General features: G+C 36.1%; 2 protein-coding genes across 4 annotated transcripts in view; one reads left to right on the forward strand and one right to left on the reverse strand.

Moving 5' to 3' along the window:
- LOC140161279 (neurochondrin-like) overlaps nucleotides 1-21,933 on the forward strand; it is a 42,041-nt gene that overhangs the window by 7,407 nt on the left and 12,701 nt on the right. For all 3 annotated transcript variants that reach the window (XM_072184750.1, XM_072184752.1, XM_072184751.1), the window contains 10 exons: nucleotides 503-689; nucleotides 2,041-2,140; nucleotides 5,848-5,995; nucleotides 16,686-16,837; nucleotides 17,493-17,620; nucleotides 18,143-18,205; nucleotides 18,572-18,644; nucleotides 19,276-19,439; nucleotides 20,506-20,691; nucleotides 21,636-21,751. In XM_072184750.1, coding sequence (XP_072040851.1) covers nucleotides 528-689; nucleotides 2,041-2,140; nucleotides 5,848-5,995; nucleotides 16,686-16,837; nucleotides 17,493-17,620; nucleotides 18,143-18,205; nucleotides 18,572-18,644; nucleotides 19,276-19,439; nucleotides 20,506-20,691; nucleotides 21,636-21,751 — 1,292 coding nt within the window. In that variant the 5' untranslated portion in view covers nucleotides 503-527. The remainder of the gene's footprint in view (nucleotides 1-502; nucleotides 690-2,040; nucleotides 2,141-5,847; nucleotides 5,996-16,685; nucleotides 16,838-17,492; nucleotides 17,621-18,142; nucleotides 18,206-18,571; nucleotides 18,645-19,275; nucleotides 19,440-20,505; nucleotides 20,692-21,635; nucleotides 21,752-21,933) is intronic.
- Nucleotides 8,235-16,443, reverse strand: LOC140161280 (uncharacterized). Its single transcript, XM_072184753.1, has 4 exons — nucleotides 16,336-16,443; nucleotides 11,606-11,813; nucleotides 9,995-10,186; nucleotides 8,235-8,846 (listed from the first exon to the last, which is right to left on the reverse strand). Exons 2-4 carry the CDS (start codon nucleotides 11,784-11,786, stop codon nucleotides 8,248-8,250), a joined length of 972 nt encoding a protein of 323 aa, XP_072040854.1. The 5' UTR covers nucleotides 11,787-11,813; nucleotides 16,336-16,443; the 3' UTR covers nucleotides 8,235-8,247.

Below are 21,933 nucleotides of genomic sequence, written 5' to 3' on the forward strand. Positions count from 1 at the left end.
TACTAGTTAAAATATTGAAGGGGAAGCATAGCGATATAGTGAACGCTAGGGGCATAGGCTTTGAGGTTACCACTCCCCTAACAAATTTTTTTGTTGCTCTTTTTATGATGAAATATCATCATCCACTTCCGGAAATGTTTAAAAAAAACAAAATTAAAAAAACAAAATTAGCATAGTGACAACCCTGAAAGTCAGTATTAAGATGGATTCCATATGCTTCAACATCGATCCATGCATGCTTTAGTAATTGCGAGTCGCAAGTCTTGTAAAGTGTCAGTGGACCTGTGTAACACATAAAATTGTGCAAAGTGAGTTTGGGCCATTTTTTTCTCTTTAAAGCAATAAAAATTATTATTTTCTCTTCGCGTCCGACCTTTGCCAATTTTAATTAAATTATGACCATCTCAAGATGCATGGCCATATACAGTAGTATGCACAAGGAAACCATTTTGGATAATTGCATTCTGCATCTGAACTCTTTACATCTTCTTTTGATCGCCAGTTGTTAACTTCCACTGAATTCCACTATGGCTACTATAAGAGAATTACCCAGCGAAGAGGTAGACACTGCCGATATAGAAGGTACTATACCAAGGAGTGATGAGGACAAAGCCAAAGCAGTTGATAAATGTCTGCAAGTTCTGAGCAGAGCTAAAACAGATACAGAGATATTTGCTGCCTTGTTATTGGTAAGTTCTCAAACTAAAATTAATATGAAGGTTTATATATAGCAATTTTAATTGCCATTAAAAAAATTATGAACACATCAATAGGAGTAGCATGATCATCACAAAAGATTAACTTCCCTAAAGTGCTAATATGGCTTCAGAGGTGTAAGTCTTCCTGAAATTCCCGAATTCGGAAATGTGGCCAAAAAAAAATTCGAAATGTATTTTTTGACATTTCGGGATTGGATGATGATAGTTCATCATAAAAAGAGCCAAAATAAATTTTTTTGAGGGGGTGATACCCTGCAGCCTAATCCCGGACAAGCCCCTTACTCTTCCGGAAATTTGGCGAGGTGCTCGCCTTTGGCTCGCATGTTTTTCAGGGAATGGATCGTTACCTCACTTACAGCTCTGTGGCTTGAAGAAGAGCGCAAGAATTTCCAATCATATTGCTCATTGATGCTACAAGCATCGAAATGAGAATTGTTTTACATGACAGAAAGATTGGGGTCTTTAAAATTTTGTGTAGTATTTGGTAATAGTTCTATATTGTTTAAAATGGTTATTTGTCTTTATTTCTTTTATTTCACCTTACATTGTAGGCTGGTTTCAGCTAGTTCAATACCGTACTTCACAATTGGAAATTGTTTTCATTTATTTATTTATTTATTTGTTTGTTTGTTTGAACTTCCTTAGGGTAGCTCCTTCAATGCCAAAACACTGATTTCCAAGGCAGCCTTGCATAATTGTTGTATGTGTATCCATATATCAAAAGGATGCACTTGTCGGCTGCTACATGTGTCTCTTATAGGAATACATACCAGACTATTCTCAAGTGGAAGTCACTTCATATCATTCCCAAGTCTCTGTATTCCTAAACCATATGACTAGGGGATAATTTTAAGTTATCATGAGGCTGAGGATTCCTAGCTATTACATATATGTAAAAAGAGATATCATGTGCATCCGTTTGATATGGATACTCCTTGGGGGGTGTAACATGTTCTAAAAAAGGGGTATAGGTGCCTCCAAAAGGTAAGAAAAGTTGACCCATATATAGTAAGCAAGTTCTAGAAATTTAACCATGCATAGAGTAAATTCCAAAGATATTGGACGGCGTATACTCTTCAAAATAAGCTGTACAATAAGATATATTACATGTTTGCTTGTTTGCAAGGTAGTAAAAATTAGTAAAACAGTGGAGAAATCCTTTGTTTTTATTGTTTTTGAGAATTTCAATTGACCATATCTCAAAACAAGTTGATAACATTACAGCCCATATGTGGTGGATCAGATTGCCAAGATAATTATAACAGATATTTAAGACCGTTTGTTATTATCCATTGTTGTTATTGTTGTTCAATTGTTTCAGGTCACCAAGCTAGTGCAAGCTGAAGACACAGATGCAGCATCTCGGAGGAAAATCTTTAATGGAGTGGGCTTTACATTCTTGAACAGACTCATCAAAACAGGTGGGTTTATATTGTGGACCTACAAAATGGTCAAGTACCCATTCTGTATGGGGCAGTGAATAAGATGCTTTTGACCAGGGTGAGAAATTTAGGGAGAAATTTGAGATAACAACTATTCTCCTGAGAAGATTTAAATATATTAGGTTTTTCAGTATTGTCAAACTGGAAATTTTCATCCTATATTTATTTTTGTACTTTTTACATACCAAATTGGTAAAATAACAATGCAGTAATTTCCCGTTCATGTTCATGTATACAATGTAGGTCAATGTAAGGAAGCTTAATTAAAATCACAAATTTAAAATCAAGTGAAATGAAAAGGTTCAGTATTGGAAAAGTGCAAAAAATAAATAATGCCAAAATGTACAAATGTTCAAAAGAATCTTGTAAAATTCTCTAACCAGAATCCAAAATTGACACTCACTCATAATTCAGTACATCACATCACATCACAGAGACAATATTATTAATTGTATAATATATTTAATAACAATATGCTTTATATTGGCTACAGTTGTCTACATAATGTTTCATGCAGTGATTTAATCTACAAGCAGACATTGAGCTACATGAAATTTATTGCAATGTAGTTTGCATTGCAAAATAAACTCAACCCAGAAAGTATCGAACGATTATAGATGGTCAGATATATCGGGAACTGAAATATATAGCAAAAACTTATTTAATGTATATAAAGCGCAGCTTTCTCCTGCGCATTTTGATACCTCTTTTGTTCCTCTACGATATCATTTGGTCGAGTTATGGGCGCTTGAGTGGCTTCAAGTCGGATTTTGAAAGTTGCACTTACCTCCTGTGTGTCTACCCAGACATAGTTTGCATCGATGAGTATGTAGGTTTATACATTTTATACACAATGTGTTATATAACTCATACAAAGTTTCTTGTCATTGGATTGGCCAATTACTATTAATTATTTCTGCTATTTAGCGGCCAGCAGCAAAAGGACTATTACACTCTGTGGCCCGCGCGAGTGCAATAGTAATTAAATTCCATTGCACTGAAGCAGAGCTACCATAGCAACGCTGACAGAGGCGTGTGCATATAGCGTGAGGTTTCCCCCTCGACTCACCAATTATAGGTGCGGGTGTTGCTTGTAAAATAAATATACATTTAGATATTTTAAAATTTATTTTGTTTTCCTGGTGATTTATAAAATTAAGTGGAAGAAAGGGAACTTCTGAGTTATATAAAACAAATATCTTGTTCAATGGAAAGAATTATATTTCCATTCGGTGAAATATGAACTGTTCCATTCAACTCAGCAAAGCCTTGTTGAATGGAACAGTCCATATTTCACCTTATGAAAATATTCTTACCATTGAACTCATAAACATTCAATATTTGTATACTATTTTATTGGTTGGAATGTTGTCACAACTTAGCTATTCCATGGCTATTACTCAACCTCCAGGCCTCCCTCTGAGACTGGAGTGATGATTACTGTTACGGTGATTGGGAAAGTTAGCAGAATTTGAAACAGCCGCCTAATCTTATTATGAAAAAGTTTCAACTTGTAAAATATTGTTCAGTTTGTTATTTCCCCATTTTCTGCTCAAGTATCCATTAGGCTAAAAAATGATGGGTGACATGCCCATTAGGTGATAACACCTGGGTCAGTTTTTTCCTGCAAAAATACGATGTGACACATAATACTTTACATAGAGGATTTTTTACATTTTGCACTTTACAAATGTATTCTACTGCATGACACGGTTCATAATTTATTTTGGACTTGCCAATACTTAAACTTTCTGGAGCTCAACATGTTCAGGCACATATTTAGGGAAAATACTACAGAAAATGTGATATTATTTTACGTGTATATTCAAAAGACAGAATTTGACAAAACTATTTGCATCTGCTGCAAGTTGCAATGACTGTTACACACAGGCAAATCACACCGACTCAACATGGCACAGCAGAAGCGCAACACTCTATTCGGGACTCTATTACTACACACGCTGTACCAGAAGCATAATTACTTATATTAAAGATACACTAAATAAGGCAAAATAAAAGATTTGTCTTTACAGGCTGCGCGCATAGCTGTTTTCTAAATTCAAATTTCAGTGCATTATTGTTTTCTCCATGTTTTGATTATTTAAAAAGAATTTTTTTTTACATTAGGAAAAAACGTAAGAAAATATTGCTGAAAAAGTGGTCCAAATGTACAGTAAAACAAAATTAGGGAGTTAGTGCATAGCACATAGCCTGTTTTACTTACAAAATAAACCAACAAAAATGTAAACCACATACATTTTCATATGAGACAAAGGTTTTTGTTTTGCTCAATGGGCTAATCGAGTTGAAATCCATACACCCACTAATGTAAAAACATGATGCATCTAGAATTGTTAAAACTGTTCAGTTTGTTGGAATAGCACAAACTCTCCCTCAAAGGGGGTGCATATTTCAACTGGAATAGCCCAATGCCCTCAGTAAACTACAGTAGAAATGTCAATTGAATGAACACAGCCTGAAATGGCGTGATGATTTTTTGCATACACTGCGCAATGTATGCCAGCGTGTGCGATTGCATGCATAACACGGAAGTGAATTCAACCATGCCAACTAACTTTGGTTGGTATTGTATCCAAGGTTGTGCATTTGAATTGTAGTTTGATTTACGCAATATACGATCACAGTTGGATAGAGTGTAGCTGTTGAAAGCTGTATTCATTCAATTGAAATTCCTACTGTAGGTAGAACTACTACTACCACAACAGATGGAGCTGTATGAAGGTGGTGGTTCACATGCCATAGGATTTGTCGTAACTGAACGAACTAGTCATATCAGAGTGTTATCTTGAATTTCTTCATTAGACAATAACTTTGTGAAGAATTCCTGTTTCCTGTGGTTGGAACATGGCCAATTACAAGTGTTATGGATGGTTGGGATGGATGTGTGTGAGTTGACGAGGGTGGGCGTCAGTGTTTACTCAGAGGCCGTATGTCTCAAATTTGGCCCAGTGAAAATTATTTTGTCTCACAAAATGTGTAATGCTGTATTACAATTAGTGAATTTGGGGAATTACTGGGCCAAAATTGGGCCAATTTGAGAAGAAAATGTTTCATTTGGCGCACCCAATTTCCAGAGAGAGTAAACACTGGTGGGCGTAGTTGAGAGAAATATAGAAAATTCCTTCAAATACTGAAATTATATGTTTGAATGAGAACCGCTCCTATTTTAAAATCGGGATAATCGGAGAAGGCAGAGTGGTCACAGGGGGTGCGTTGTGTTTTGTGGAAGAGCGTACATGTAGCTGGGGTGAATTGTTAATCAAGCAGGGACTGCAAAGAAATCTAGATTATTTTTGTTTTATTTGTTTGCTTTATTTTATTTCCTTGTGTTGTACTTTGCTTTAAAATTTGTTTAAATTTACTTTATCTTCTTTTACTTCATTTTACAGTTTGGCTGGTGAAGTTAAAAAATGGAAATGCTTTTTTAAGGAAATAAAATGTCCAAACCAATGCAAAATTTATGTTGAAAGTAACTCATATGTAACCTACATTTATTGTGTGCTAGGGTATGATGAAGGCATTCAAGAAGAATAGATAGCCACACTTGCCAAAGATCACTGTGTATGGAGAAATCATATGGATGCCTGCTCAGCAGCAGAAGGATGATAATGATGAAGATGATATTAAGATTAACTTTACATGTTTGTTACTGTCTTTAATATCAGACAAGGTTCCAGAAGGATGTGATTCTTCAATGTACCAGTCTCTGGCGGTCACACTACTAGCCTGCTTCAGTACTGATCCACACTTAGTTACCCATCCACAAATGCTTAACAAGATACCAGTCTTGAAGGATATCATACTCAGTGCAAGGTACGGCTTATAAATTATCTGGCACTCACCTCTAGCATATGTCAGTCGACTCTGTTTCACCTTCAGTTTGGTAGTGGGTATATGCAGATGTGCATATTTTGCTGGTAGCACTATTGAATCAGTTGCGGTAACCTGATCCTGTAGAACATATTATATACCTCATCTAAAGATTACCGCCATCTGATTGGCTAAAAGAACAGGCATAGTTTTGACTATGCCCGCAAAAGTAACTACCGTATTGTTTGTAACAAACGCTCCCCTCTAATAAACGCGCCCCCCCTCCAATTTTTCTGTAAAAATTGACAAAAATGCAAACATTTCCATGCCATATCGTGTAGGTAAGCTTTAAACTTGCATCAGTCATGTCAGTCACGATCGCTAAATTGCATGGAAAAAACCTATTTTGACTCAACTCCCATCCATTTCATTGCCTAATTATGGTAAAATTTCACTAATTCCATGCACTTTACAGCCTTACAGGTGTAATTTTGTTGTTTCCCACGAAATTGTAATTTTCAGTGGGCGTCGCCATCTTGTATGGTCGTAAATCCCTCCTTTTAACAGGAGCACCATCGGAAATTGAACCCGATTTTTAAGCTTTTTCACTGACAATTCACTTCCAATCGCGCCCCCTTTTGGAAAAATGCAACGCCCAGGCGTTTATTACAAACAATACGGTATTCCCCGGGCATAGTTCTGCGTGTGCTTTGTTCCCAGCGTAAAATGACATTACGCACGTGTTAATGTTTTCGCGCGCTATAATTACGCGAAAATCGTCTGTGCCTTTCGCATTAAAACTATTACTTCCTCTTTCCAAAATCGATGTTTTTAACCAAACGGATGACAAGAATCTTAAGATTTGGTATATAAAACAAATATTGACTGCTTTTTATTCGGGGTATGGTTAAAATTATAGGTCATGGTGATCTCAAAACCGTGACTATGCCAATCGGCTACGCCTCGGTGCATAGTCATGGTTTTAAGATCACCTTGGGCCTATAATTTTAACCATGCCCCTCATAGCAGTCAATATTTGTATAGTATAGAGTGTACTTAAGTGCCATAAACAGGTAGGTGCACTGAAGTCAGTACCAAACTCAAGGTGAAACAAAGTGTAGCTTTTGTGAGATCCATATGGATCCACTTTATCCTATCCACAAGCTAGCTCGGGTACTGCATGCCTCGCTCCTTTGCTAGTATAAGATCTCAGCAAGTTCTAGCTGCAGTATTGACTTGAACTTGACTACCCATCCACAAATACTGAACAAGATTGTCAGTGTAAGGTAAGGTATCAAGCATCTTGATGTCAAGCTACTAGCCTGTATCAGTATTGACTTGGACTTAGTTACCCATCTCAAGGCTTGATACTGGTTTTGAAGGACATCATATTCAGTGCAAGGTAAGCTCCGGGGGTTAAAATTTAAGTGTCGGGTAATCACACAACTAGCCTGCTCCGTACTGACTCAGACTTGGTTATACCCATCCACAAATACAAGATTGTGGTTTTGAAGGATATGAAGTATCTGACCTTCTCAAACTTAAGGGTGGTCAATGCAAGTAGATAACACTGTTGGAAATTTGCAAATCAATATTTTGGTATCACATAACTAATTATCAGCTCCCTCTAACATATGGAGGAAGACAAAAAGAAGAAGAAACAAAGAAGAACAAATATACTGGACAAAAAAAATCATACTTGTAGTAAAAGTATAATATACTAATGGAAATGTTAAGATTAATATGAAATTGACGGGGACTCTTGATAATTAGTGCTTTAACATGTAACTTGCTTGTAGTTGATGTAAAGTCTGCACAAAAAGAAACGCAGCTGTTATAAACACGCCTATAGCTTCAGAACTAATAATTGTTTTCACATTATTTCAACATAAAAAGAAGGATGGTTTATTTGGCGCATTTTGATACCCAATTTGTCCAATTTTGTTCAATATTAACAATACAGCAGTGTTTTGAAGAGAAATAGCGAATTTAAAAGTTGCAGCTATTTGTATTTATTTGAAGTAAGCGTAAAGATAATGGCGGGCTTTACGTGCTACCGTGCTGGCATAATAACCATTGATCGCTGTAAACTGCAACTTTTAAATTCTGGTATTTTTCTTTAAAAACACTACTGTGTTGTTAATATTGAACAACATTTGACAAATGGGGTATCAAAATGTGTGTAAATAATTCATCCTTCCCTCTATGTTGAAATATTGTGAAAACAATGATTAGTTCTGAAGCTATAGGTATGCTTATAACAGCTGTGTTTCTTTTTGTGCAGACTTTAGTTGAATGATGTGCATAGCATGCATTGTGGATGTGAGTTTACATTGTGTGGATGAGGTAGCCATTGAATATACTGGTGATTGAATCCGAGTAAGTAATGTATGTTGTTGAATGAGCCCTGAGTTTGACCTCATCACCAACCTGCAGGGATAAGATAACACTCTGACTTTGCATGATGTACCTACTACCTGACTTGTAATAGATCTTGGCCTTGGTACTGTCGTTTTGTAGCAAGAAAACATTAGAATCAGAATTATAAACAGGAAGTAATGTAAATGAGAAATAGTACAGTCCCTGTATGTGACATGTGAACACACCAGTGCTAGGATTGAAATCATCTCCAATATCAATATCCTCAACATCAAATGTACAACAGTCTGAGAACCTGAAGTGACTTGTTGGTTAGCAGTTATCCTAGCTGAAAATGCAGATGTAGGAGGTGCTGTATAAGAAGTTCCTGGTTCACCTTTGTCACCTTTGACCCCAGTCTGACCTTCATTTCCCTCCAATCCTTGTAGTCCTGGGATTCCTATTGGACCAACCTTGCCTGGACTTCCACGGAAACCTTAAATGTCAAAAAACATTATTGTCCATTTAAAATGATTATTTCAATAGGTCCATTGGTATCATATTTGTTTTCATTTCTATGCTAACCAATTTGCTGTAGTACCATCACTATTATTTACACTGCAGGCTAGTGATAAACACTACAGTGAACATGCATTATAACTTCTCTAATTTTTGGGACATTGTGACAAGTTCAAATTTTTCAGTGGTTGTTTTGATACAAGTATCAGTCTTGGTGCTGACCACATTAAAATTGAAAATTTTCATTTTACATTTTCATTAGGGGCCGGTGTGACTTTATGGGTAATTGCATTTATGGGTGGGTACCTGTTGTGATGGATCATCACTTCAAGGTGGAGTGAGAAATTTGCAAAAAAAAAAAAAAAAATAAATTGTCTCCAAACAATTGTGAGTGAGTAGCAATGGTATTTAGTGAAAATATATACCTTCAAAATATTTAATGTAAATAACAGCTTGTAAATATATCAAATTGATAATTAAAATCTGGTCAGCTGGACCTACTATTTTAACTGGCGACGTTTCACATCCTATCCTGGATGCTTCCTGAAGCCCTCTGATTTCTCTGCAGCGATTGGTCAGTGACCTGTGACGTGTCGTGAAACATCGCCAGTTAAAATAGTAAGTCCAGTTGACCAGATTTTAATTATCAATGTGATATTTTATATACCTGGATGACGAAGAATATACACAAATATAGTTTGTCAAGATATTATTTGGCATGGTTTGATCTTTAAATTATAGTTAAGTTATCAAAGGAAATGAACCCAGGTCTCTTGGATTTGGATTCTGTAGCTAGGGACCACCTCATTCAAGCCATTTCATGCAAGCATTCAGAACTAGGACATGGCATGTAAACATATTAAATAATGACCCTCGGGTAGCCTGTGATAAGTGAATTCAGGCCCTTATGTGTATAGACGAGTTGACATGTGACGCCATTGCCAGGCAGTTAGTCAGCAGTGGCCATTGTACCATGCCCAGCAGTATACACATGCATCATATTTTGTTCATGACCTGTGCTTTTAAAACTCCCGCCATATCTGTGAGCACAATGAGACCATTGAGCATAATACATTTGGATCCACACATTTAACAAGCTATTCACAAATCCATTCTGTAACTTACCTGGTGTGCCAACCAATCCTTGCTCTCCTTTTGGACCAGGATCACCAGGTTGACCTGTTGACCCTTGACCTAGGTCGCCTTTTTCTCCCTTTGCACCAGGATTGCCAATTTGTCCAGGATTACCGGCTTGTCCGGGTACGCCTGGTATTCCATTCATTCCTGGGTTTCCTACTGGACCTATGACAGTTAAACCTGTTTGTGGAAGAAAAGTGAAGAGTCACATAAGTTGGTCTCCAGGCGAAGACCTGTCAAAGTAGGTGGACCTACTTGGACTTTAATGGCAGAATTTCTGGGAGTGTAGAATCTGGGCTGTCATGGTTGAATGTCAGGATGAGTAATAGGGCACTTAATCAAATGAAAGGACTGCTGTGAAAATGCGATTTAAATTATCATAGCTTGTGGACCTTGTATTCCAGGGAGACCTTTTGAGACCAATTGGATCTGATAGGCCTTAGGGCCAGTAATAATAAGTATAGCAGACAGTGTCCGAAATAGCAGAATATCATGGGAGAGTGTAGTATCTGGGCTATGGTTGAATGTCTGGATGAAGAATAGGACACTTAATCAACTAAAAAGGCTGCTCTGAAAATGTAATTTATATTGCCAGGGAATGCCAGATGTTGTGGACCTTGGACTCCAGGTAGACCTTTTGGAACCAATTGCACCTGCTTGGCCTTTAGGGCTAATAAGGATAGTAGAACTACATGGGCGTGTATAATCTGGGCTTTGGCAATTAATGAGGCACTTATTCAAGTGAAAGGACTGCAGTGAAAATGTGATTTAAATTATAACATAGTTAGGGACCTTGGACCCCAGGTAGACAATCTGGGACCAATTAGACTTGTTAGGCCTTCAGTGTGCATGGGTTAGCTCCAACTTATTTGCGGGATAATATTTATTTTCCTTAACAAATTCAGTTTGGGAAAAAAAAAAACAATATCAGACTGCTTTGTTCTTTTCTTGATAGTACTAGACTCCACATTCCATATACAAACCGCTGCCTTGGGGAGCAGTCTTTCCATGTTGCTGGCCTACAGATATGGAATACACTTCCACAGCATATTTGTGAGGCCCCCAGATGAAAATGGTATTTAATCACTAAAAATACTCAGACCTGCTTGAGCAATTCAGCTTGGGTTGAGTTAAACGAGATCTGCTCAAAACTAGCCATTAAGTTGGTTAAATCAAACAACAAAAATTTTGTGTATGCCATAAAGGCAGGTGTAACGGACATGGTTTGTCACAAAGTAATTTATCATTTTGTCATAAAGAAACTGACTGAAACTAAGCAAGTGAAAAAATCTTGAATCACAGGGAAGACTTGCAGACCTTGAGAAAGCAGATTATGCATTTTTGATGGAGCATTTCAAAAATGGTGATTTAAGTGTCAATCTGATTAAGTTTATCACCAAAGCTAGACTCCAAATAGCGGAATTCCATTGGGTGAGTGCAGAATTTGGGCTGTGGTGGTTGAATGTCTGGATGAGGAATAGGGCACTTAATCAAATGAAAGGACTGCTATGAAAATTTAATTTAAAATTATCATAGCTTGGGGACCTTGGATTTTATAAGGGAGTATAGAATCTGAAAATATCAATTTAATTAACCTACCTTGTGGACCTTGGACTCCTGGAAGACCTGTGGGACCTGCAGGACCATTGAGGATGGCTGAAGGACATGGACAAGTGCAGGATCCAGTCTGTTGTTGATTGTCTTGCTGGCCATGGATCATATTTGGCAATGAAACCACAATGATGAGCAAAATCACATGGTTGATCATCTTGATGTACATGTAAAACTGGAGTTTGAGAAGCTGAGACTGTAAAGGAGAAAATGAAACTGAAAAAATCAAAATTATTTGAATCAAAGGACATTCCTCGTATTCAAAATGCAATTCAATTTGTCTGATGTGCTCTCAGGTCCCACAAAACAATATGTGAAAATGTCGCTATCCATGCTCTTAAGGCCAATAATATATCAAAGGGAATGTTTTGGGTGCTTCCCTTCCAAGAAAAACCATGTACATGGGGCGTAAACGACACCCCTTAAATCAAGCCATGGAATCGCCAATAATAACCCATACCATTCCTCTTGTGTGTCAGCTTTATTTGTCCCCTCCAACCCACCTTAATCTCATTGATTTCCCTTGCTATTAGTTTCCCTTTTACCACACTAACATACCAACCTCTGTTACCTGGCCATGATACAGGGCACACCGACATCGCCTGGCTAATAATTACTTGGTACAGCAGAGATACTAAAATGAATACCGGGGTCGATACACGTGCATTTGCTATGCACGAGTTTGATATGAGAAGAAAATCTTTGGATACCGGTGTAGAAAATGATGAATATCTCCCGTAAATGATTTCGTATAAAGAAACCAGATGTGGTTCCTTGCACATGAATATATATTTTGAACAGATATGATAGTCGTTAGCTTGCGCTTTGAGACAGTAGCTTGCGTCTTGAGTCAAAAACTGACAATAATTCCGCAATAATTCTGATTTATATGCGCCGAATTATATAGCGCAGTGTATAGGCCAATCGTGAAGGTTGTCTAAAAGAATATGACCTATGGCATACCATGCTTGACTGACACTCAGTCACCGAGGTAATCGGGGATTGTCAGTAGCCTTAGTCAGATGTCCTTCAGCCTATTTATGCGAAACTATTAAACAGGTCGATATGTATAATGGCCATGCGTGGCGGTGGATTCAATCTACCATGGCGATTTCTGCCATGAAGATATCGGGGCGATGACACTGTGCAGGGTGTCCCTGAAAGAACTGTATCGTCGGAAACTTAATTGTTTGGGTATTTTAACGCCACAAATATACATAACTAAATAACTGGTGTGGTTGAGGAATAAATCAGCTATCACATGCTTTTGGAATTTTGACAATTGATTGATCGCTAACTGACTATAGTTAGCGATTGCGGTTTTCGCCCTGCTGACTACAACTTCAGAAGGTTCAGAAGGTTCACCATTCTTGAAATATAAGAATTGTACGTAACTTCGTTTTCAAGCCGTTCCATAGATTCAATTATCAATTGATGATCGTATAAATATATGCATCATCAGCGCATGAGGCATCTATTGTCATTGATAGATATTTGACTCCGTGGAATGGATTGAATATCAGGTAGTTTCGTAAAATTCTTTTTTTTTTCAATAACGGACTGGTCAATTGTCAAAATTCGAGAAGTAGGCGATGGCTGATATATTCCTTAACCACATTGGTTATTTAGTTATGTTTAGTTTATGCATTAAAATACCCCAAAATTCAGTTCCGACTATACCGTTCTTTCAGGGACACCCTCAGAAAAGTGATTATCAATATTTAAATAGATCATTAGTTGGTAGCATGCCCCGGTTTCAATTTACTAACAGTTGACTTCAAGGCAACATCACTAGTTTTAAATTAAAAAGTTATTATGTTGCATTGATACATGCAGCAAATAAGATCCAATCATTTTATTGCATTAATGTTTCATAAAGACTCCTGGAACGCAGTGTTTGACAGAGATACACACTACAATGACTGCTGTATTTGCAAAGAGAGCATATGCTAATTAATAAGTGTTATAGCAACATCAACATACACTCCCATAACATAAGAAATTACTTACGATAAGGATGAGCAGATGGTCAAGATAATCGCACAAGACCGTAGAGTTATTGCATTTAGCTCGAGAGCCGTTAGGTTCAAGAGCTAAATGCAATAACTCCACGATCAAGTGCGATTATCTTGACAAATGCACTTCTGCAAAGTAATTATCCTGCATAAACTTTTTGAGTGCATCAGATATAATAAAACGATGGGCAATTAATTGCTGCATTGATATTTTAGTTTGAAAATGTGAGAAATAGATATCATAAATTAAAAACGCTGTCAGTTCAGTCAGTAACTTGTTAGGAAAATCAATCACTGCATAAGTTAGCTACCACTCTGTGAGTGCCACACCTTTGTTTCCAATGGACATTTTATTGTGAAATGTCATTGTACAAGGAATACATAAAAAAAATTTCCACATAGCCCCCGAATAAAAAGTATTTAATTATCTTTGTAATCACTCAAAAAGCATTTTGTGTGAATTTTACATCCGAACTAGAGGCTATTAAATTTTTACGAGCCTTATTATTTTACATGTAAAGCCTATGGAGGTGACGATTAGAAATGGACGGCAATATTGAAAAACCCTCATTTTGGGCCATTTTAGACACTAAAAAGAAAAAAAAAAAAGAATAGCCTCTAGTCCGGATGTAAAATTCACACACAATGCTACCTGAGTGAGTACAAACATAATTAAGTAAATTTCATTTAGGGGCTATATCAAAAACAAAAATGTCCTATACCTTCATGGTTATGAAACAAAGGCGCCACTAGGTTAATTGTATACCAATAATGTTGATATAATCGATTGCCCTTTGAAATATATGGCCTTAATACGTTGAAGTCATTAGAAAAACAAACCACTATATAATACCAATACATGCTTCTATGTATGCAGTGAAGATGAGAAAAGATATTGATAATATCAACACAAATTTATTATAGGCCTACACTCCTGTAATTTGAGCTTTCAAATCTACTTGTATAACAATGCACGACAGTGAAATATTACAATTTTAACAGTTTGAAATTACTATAATAATAAGCATGATTATAATGATATTAGACGCTATTGAGACTTCATTTCATTTATCAAATGATTTACTGGTTTTATGATGTCCTGTTTTATTTTTATTGCAATATTTTGAACTTTTTCATTAATGGAAGTGCGATTATTCTCCTTAGATGATTTGGTTTATTAAATCTTTTGTTTTTTAATAATAGCTCCAAACAGAACAAAATGCATAATTTATGATACACATTCTGAAAACCCAATACCAGAATTTTAACACCACATAATGTATATTCATACTTTTTGATGGTATATATAAGTTATTATGCCTCCACTGGAGGTATTATGTTTCCTGGTTGTCCGTTTGTCCGTCCGTCTGTACATCCGAGCTTGCGAGTGCAATTTCTCAGAACTGGTAAGGCGTATAGTGATGCAATTTGGTGGAGGGGTGGTCATTGGTGGTCCTCAAATTTTAGCAAGTTTTCGTCACAAAATATGGTAATTAAGTACCTAATTTATGTATATCAAGCAAAATAACCTTGTGCACAGATTATCTGGAGATCTGTATGAGTTACAGTGATGAAACTTGGCAGAGAGTAGCATAGCCAGAGTTTCTTGACCTGATTTGCTTTTCAGCGCAAAATTTGCGTGATCGCAAGGTCATTGTGAGGTCATCCGTGGTCAAATCGCCATATATTGTTGCAGGTTCATGAAATTTGGTGGGAACGACTACTGTAGGAAGAAATAAATGTCAAGGTCATTTTGGGGTCATCCATTTGTCGCAGGTTCATGAAATTTTGTGGGGACAACCACTGAAAGCGAGGCAAAAATGTCAAGGTCAAGTTGGGGTCATTCGGGTTCATCTGGGGTCAAATCACCATAGACTGCTGCAGGTTCATGAAATTTGATGGGCACGGCCACCTTAGTGAGGCAAATAATGTAAAGGTCATTTTGGGTTCAAGTGAAATTGCACCGGTTAAAATGATGGAGGCATTGCTGACCCGACGATTTGCGTTGAGAACCGGCTACCGGTCGAGAACCATGAAATTCTAGTTAGTTACGTGAAAGTAGTATTTATAGTATTTGAGTGTATACTTACTACTCCCCCTTCAAATCTCCTGTCGTAGTATTATCTAAAATCTATTGTTTAGCATGCAGGTTTCAGATAATGCATTGTTTAGCATGCAGGGTTTATATAATATGGGCTATGACAGGTAGTTTGTAAAGTGTAACACACAGGAGAAGAATACATAACAGTGAATAGAAATGGGCACTTGGAAGTTTATATTAAAGGTAACATCAAAGATTAAGACACGCACATATAGCTAAAAGCTCTATGGACACGCATCATTAAAAAGTTTTCCAAAATAAAAATACACCTTATGCAATTGAAAGGGTACACAAAATTTCAATATACCCTTCAGCAAAATGATTAAAGAAAACCCTGGTGACTAGCCACAACTGAATGCTGTAAGTTATTTAATTCAAAAACCTTGTGAATGCTGTAAATGTTGTACAACAACTACTGGTGCTTGATCACTAAGAATTTTTCTCTCCCTCACAGTGACTGCTTGAACATAACAGAGATTTGTGTAAAAGATGGTGAACTAATAAACTGTAGAATGATTGTCATGATCATGCAACCAAATTATACCCTAATAAATTGCCAGTATTTGTGAGATAAAGAAACTTAAAAATTAATTCTTACTTACCAAAAAGCTTCCGACAATGTTGTTAACAGGTGCTTCCTTTACAGTGAGCTGAATGTTAATGTAACATCACCAACGCTAGAAACTGCTATGTGATTTAGTAGGATCCTGTTTCACTTTGAACTTCATGAAAGTTACGGGATTGTCTCATCATACTAGTGTCATAAAAGGTGTTTCTTTTTTCCAAATTAAATTTCTACTTTTGTATGTTGTACCAATTGTTTTAAATTATGTTCGTCTGGTTTTAGCCGTTTATCATTATTCTAATTTTCTAAAGTTGATATAAAAACATGTTTTATCAGATGATAAGAAGGTATATGGATAATGATTTTAAATTTTGTCTTTTTTTTCAGGACATCAGTTGAAAATGTGGAGAAGAAATCACTCATAGAAGACTCCTTTCAAATTCTTGTTGCCATGGCTACTCAAGACTTGGGCAGCAAACAGCTCATAGGTGATGGAATGGTGCCAGCTCTGTGTGATGTTTATAACAACTCCTACTTTGGTAAGTGTATATAGGATTGCTGAGGATATTGAACTATATGCATTGTGGATGCACTTTTGAGTGTTTTATAGTTCTTATCACAGCTCTAATAAGGGGACACTACAGTGTCAGAGCCTGTCCTGTATAACCCAAGATTGTGTGTGTTGGGAGAGGAGGGTTTGCTTTGCTTTCATTTTTGTTTTTGTTTTGAAGGTTGTTTGGTTATTTTTTTTTTTGCTTATTTGTTTCCCCAAAACTCAAATCTGCTTTTTAATTTCTCCAAACCATAACCAGATATGATGATCTTATACTATAACATGATTATATAGGCTTAGATCTTAAGAAAATGTGCAGTCAGAGAACATTAAAAATTAATAACAGTTCCTGAAAATGATTTGGCTATTGAATAAAGTCCAAAATGATTTTAAAAATTCACATTTGGGCCCATATGTTGACAACCACAAACAGATTCGGAAAATGTTCCAAGTGCAATTGAAGTTGATTGACCTGGTTGTATCTGAAATAATACAAACAAGTGTTCAGTTTATAGAATATGTTTCTACATATCAAAACATAATTAAATTGATGGTGTTGGAACTTGGCAGAACTAGACAAAATAAATTACAAGAGTATGACTTGAAAAATAATTGTGTCATGATTCAATTTCATTTTGTAGGGAATGAGCAAGCCTTCAGCCTTCTGGGAATCCTGATAGAATACTGTGGAGAAGAAATATGGGAAACAAATAGGGCATGTCTCAATGAGTTACTAAGCAGCATGGCATCTGAATTTAAACAAATACAGGTAGGTGGATGTTTTTATGATTGGGTGAATTTTGAGATTGAGTATAACATATTGGACCTAATTAGTATCATATAGAAAGCCTTGATGTATGACCCAAATAAGCAATATTTGGTCTTCTAGCTAGATAATCTACAAGTTTTAATTTTGTAGTACATGAGTAAAAGTAGATTTGTCTAAAAATAAGCCGGTTCTTCACATATAGATGTTTATAATTTACTTCATATCTGATTTTATTATACTTCATCAATTAATACATCGGCTTTGACTTCATGGCTTTTTCACAGGATGGTGGTTTTGAATGAATAATCATCTAGATGGCGGAGTATAGCATTTTGCAAACTCTCAATGAGGAGTTGTACCTGGGCTGTAGTAAAAATCAAATCCAACTGTGAACATAAATAATACTTTTAAATAAACTGTGACACAACTTTTAAGTTTAAAACTTTCTTTCAAGGAGACAGAATGTTCTCAACCAAACTTATATTGCGTCTGAATATTCTTTTATGATTTTCTGTTTTACAGGATGAAAGAAAATTCAAATTGTGCACTCGGCTAACATTATTGTTAACTTCTTCCAATGAATTGGTAAGTTTTACAAACAAAATTGATCATTTCATCATCAGTTATTTTAATAATTTAAGTTTAACTAACTTAAAAGTGTAACAGACAAATGTAAATACAGACATTCTTTGCTATGTTTAGCTATAACCACCTGGTACCCACAGTATGAAATCTATATTTTATGGTTTAAAGTTCATAAATCAGGACACAAAATGATGTGGGCCAAGTGCTGGCAAAAATCGTAGCTGGCCCGCAATCTTGGCATGTTGCAGCTCAGAGAGCCCCCAAATTTGTGCACTATTCTAGGATTTTTACGCCAGTTGCAGGCTTTTTTAGTACCATGCAGTCATCATTAGCTTTCTTCCGTGTGTTTTTTTATCATGTTTACAGGTACCAGGAGAAAATGCAGTGTGGGCCTGGGACATTCATCATGGCTTATCAGATATTCTGAAGAGCAAGACAGGTAGGCTCTCCTCCTCAAGTTGCAAACAATGCACCAATATTATCATTTTGATAAATTATGAAATGGAATTAGAATATCAAGATTGATTTGAAGCTTTATAGTTTTGATTCTCTTCGTCACTTAAATGAGACAGAGAGGGCTAGATACATATACACAATGTGTGCCCTGACCTAGTTGTATGTCTCCCAGACAACTAGGGACTAGCTGAACATTTGAAGGGTCTTGTTTTGTCAACTTGCATCAGCTCCACAAGTGGATGTGCTTTTGAGCTGTTTGTAAGCTACAAATATATCTAAAAACCCTCTGCGATGACATGCAGTGCATCTAGTGCCAAATTAGCCCAGAGTGTGGAGAGTAGTACTGTCTATCTAAGTCCCTCTGTGATGACATACATCTAGTGCCAAATTAGCCCAGAGTGTGGAGGGTAGTACTATCTACCTAGGTGATTGTAAACATTGCTGTTTGGGTGGGTGTTGGGGGACCTGGTTAATAAGCACCGAGGTTTCTTGTACTTTGTATAGTCCAAAGTCAGCAACTTAAGTTTTGAAATCAGTATCACTCCTGATGTTCCAGATGCCTGGGAGTATTATGAGCTCTAGCTAAGTCCTAATGGATTTTTTTCTTGGAATAGGTCAAAGCCAGCGTAACCCAGCCCTGAAGTTAGCATCATTCATGATGTGCCAGCTGGGAGTGTCATGGGCTCTAGGTCCACAAGGAAGTGACAAGAAACTGTTGCTGTTGATTATAAACCTAGCTTGTGTAGAAGTCAGAATGGGCTTGGAAGATAGCAGTCAGGTAAATAATCGAAACATTTAGATTTTTGAATGTCATCTTGACGATACCTATACATGAATTGATATTACACACTGTTATCAGGAAAATGAGGAATAATTCTAAATTCAATTCAAATTTGGCAGTTTGCAAGTGATACTCAGTGTGGTAAATTCAGTGGTTACCTTGACCAGAGGTAGATGTAGATCCCTATTCGCAATTGACAAGCAGAACACTGACCAATCACAAATTAGTGTTTTCATCATTTGGGATGGGAGATAGAGCTGGAAAACCTATATACAGAACCCTGGTGTAGTATTTTAAATTTTTATACCGATTTCATTATATCTCAATGGATCATTATTTTGTGATTATTTTGTTTTAAAGTGCATGGAGAAATCTGTGATTCACAATGCGTTATATAAATGCTGTTTTATTATTATTATTATTATTATTAAAACTTACCATCATAAATTGGTACCATAATCATAAGGCAGACAGAACCACATGATTTCATTTGTTTTTAATTTTTAATGTAATCATTCTTAGTAATGTATTTTTTATTGAATACATGTAGGCTCGTGTGAAATTGGAAATAGAAAACTCCCTTCAATATCTTGGAAAATCACTCAATACTCTTTGATTTTCTGGGTGTCATGAGTTCAAAGTATCAAGTTCAAACATAGGCAGTAAACCATCAGATTGGGTTATCATTTATTTTGACAGGTAATAATTCAGAATGTAAATATGTTATCCTCTTGGAAAGCCATGATCCTTATACACACACAACCCTGAACACAGACAACCTTATACACACAAGGTAATGTCCTTACCATGTACTGGGCATAGACTGAAAATTTTCATGTGATTTATTTTTCATATGGCAACATTTTCACTTTTTGTTTCTTGGCAATAAAAAGGTTTGATGGGTTTAGACTGAGTAAATGCTTATGGCAATTCAAATTTTGTAATAAATCACTAAATCTCTCAAAAATCTTACATTGATTAACTAATAAAAAACCCACTGAATCTCGCAAATTTACATAAAATATATGGACCAGCCATAATTGTTATTGCTTCTTTGTTACAGAATGTGAGTAATAGGGACATACTACCAGCATGTTACAGTGTCTTGGAATCCTGCATAGAATTCATGACATGTGGTCCATCACTATCACTTGATGAGAAGCAGGTTTTACAGCTTCACAATGCAATGACTGGGGCATTTGGAGCAGTTCTCTTCTTTCTCAAAGAAAACCAGTTTGAACCTGAAAAGGTATGGCGGTTATATCCATCTTAGTTGTTTGTTTGTTTATTTTTTTACCAAATGATATAATTTTTTATTAATGAGATTAAGGGTTCCGAAATGATCGTTTATTGCGTTTCGACAGTATTTTTTGCGGGACATGAGAGCACCTCAGACCTATCGAATTGCATTCTGAATACGAAGCATGTCTTTCTGATATCAAATAATTTTCATTTTTTGAAAATTACAATATAATACAAATTTTATGACAAATTATAAAAATTTGATATTTTTCAAATTTTGATATATAACAGTCCTCAAGTAAATTATATAAATCTAATGATATATTCTTAAAGTGTATGTAGCAGGGAGGAAAAGCCGACGGTCAATTGAAAATTTTAATCAGAATTGATGCTATATATTGGTCAATATCCCTACAGGCACAAATTACTATTTTATCACAGCTAACAATAGTAAATTAATTGATTTCATAAATAATAAGGATCGAAACATCGAACTAATTTGTTTCTATTACCTAACCTAAGCCTAAACCTAAATATAACTCTAACCATATTCCTAAACATAAATCTGATTCTAATCATAACTCTGACCATAACCCTATCTTAACCTTAATGCTACCCTCCTTAACCCTAATCCAAACATAAATGCTCTAAACCCTTTTCAGACTAATGACCCTTCAGTCAAACAGGTTGGTCCCCAAAATGGCTCTTTGTGTACCTAGAGACAAGGGAAAAATATTTCACAAGCCATGCAGTACGTACTGTAGCATGGTTATTGTTTTAGAAGAAATTCTTGCAATTCTTTACTTAAGTTTAAAGAGTATCTGTGTTAGGAAAAGCGGTTTAGAAGAAATTTTGTGATTCTTCTCAATGGAATGCGAGTGCTTGCAACCAATTAATGTTTAAATACTTATTGTAATTGTAAATGTCTGTCTTATTGTTGTTGCCTTTCAGGTAGATGACCCTCTTGTAAGAGCTACAGTGAGAGTGTTAAGTGTGTGGTTAGCAGAAGAGACTGCAGCATTACGCAACCAAGTCTATGACGTATTACCATTCGTGCTCTCAGTTATGTAAGTGAAACTTTTAATTCAAGGACTGCAGCAATGCAAGATATGCAATTCTGGTGTCCCAATACATTTTCTTTTTATCTAACTTAAAGAAATAATAGTTTTACCAAGTTTACTGTCTATGGATTTTAGTTTGTCTCTCTTCATACAAAGCATCCACATAACTCAGCATGTTATTCTTCTTC

This window comes from Amphiura filiformis, chromosome 9 (genome assembly GCF_039555335.1).
Source record: "Amphiura filiformis chromosome 9, Afil_fr2py, whole genome shotgun sequence".
NCBI classification, from domain to species: domain Eukaryota; kingdom Metazoa; phylum Echinodermata; class Ophiuroidea; order Amphilepidida; family Amphiuridae; genus Amphiura; species Amphiura filiformis.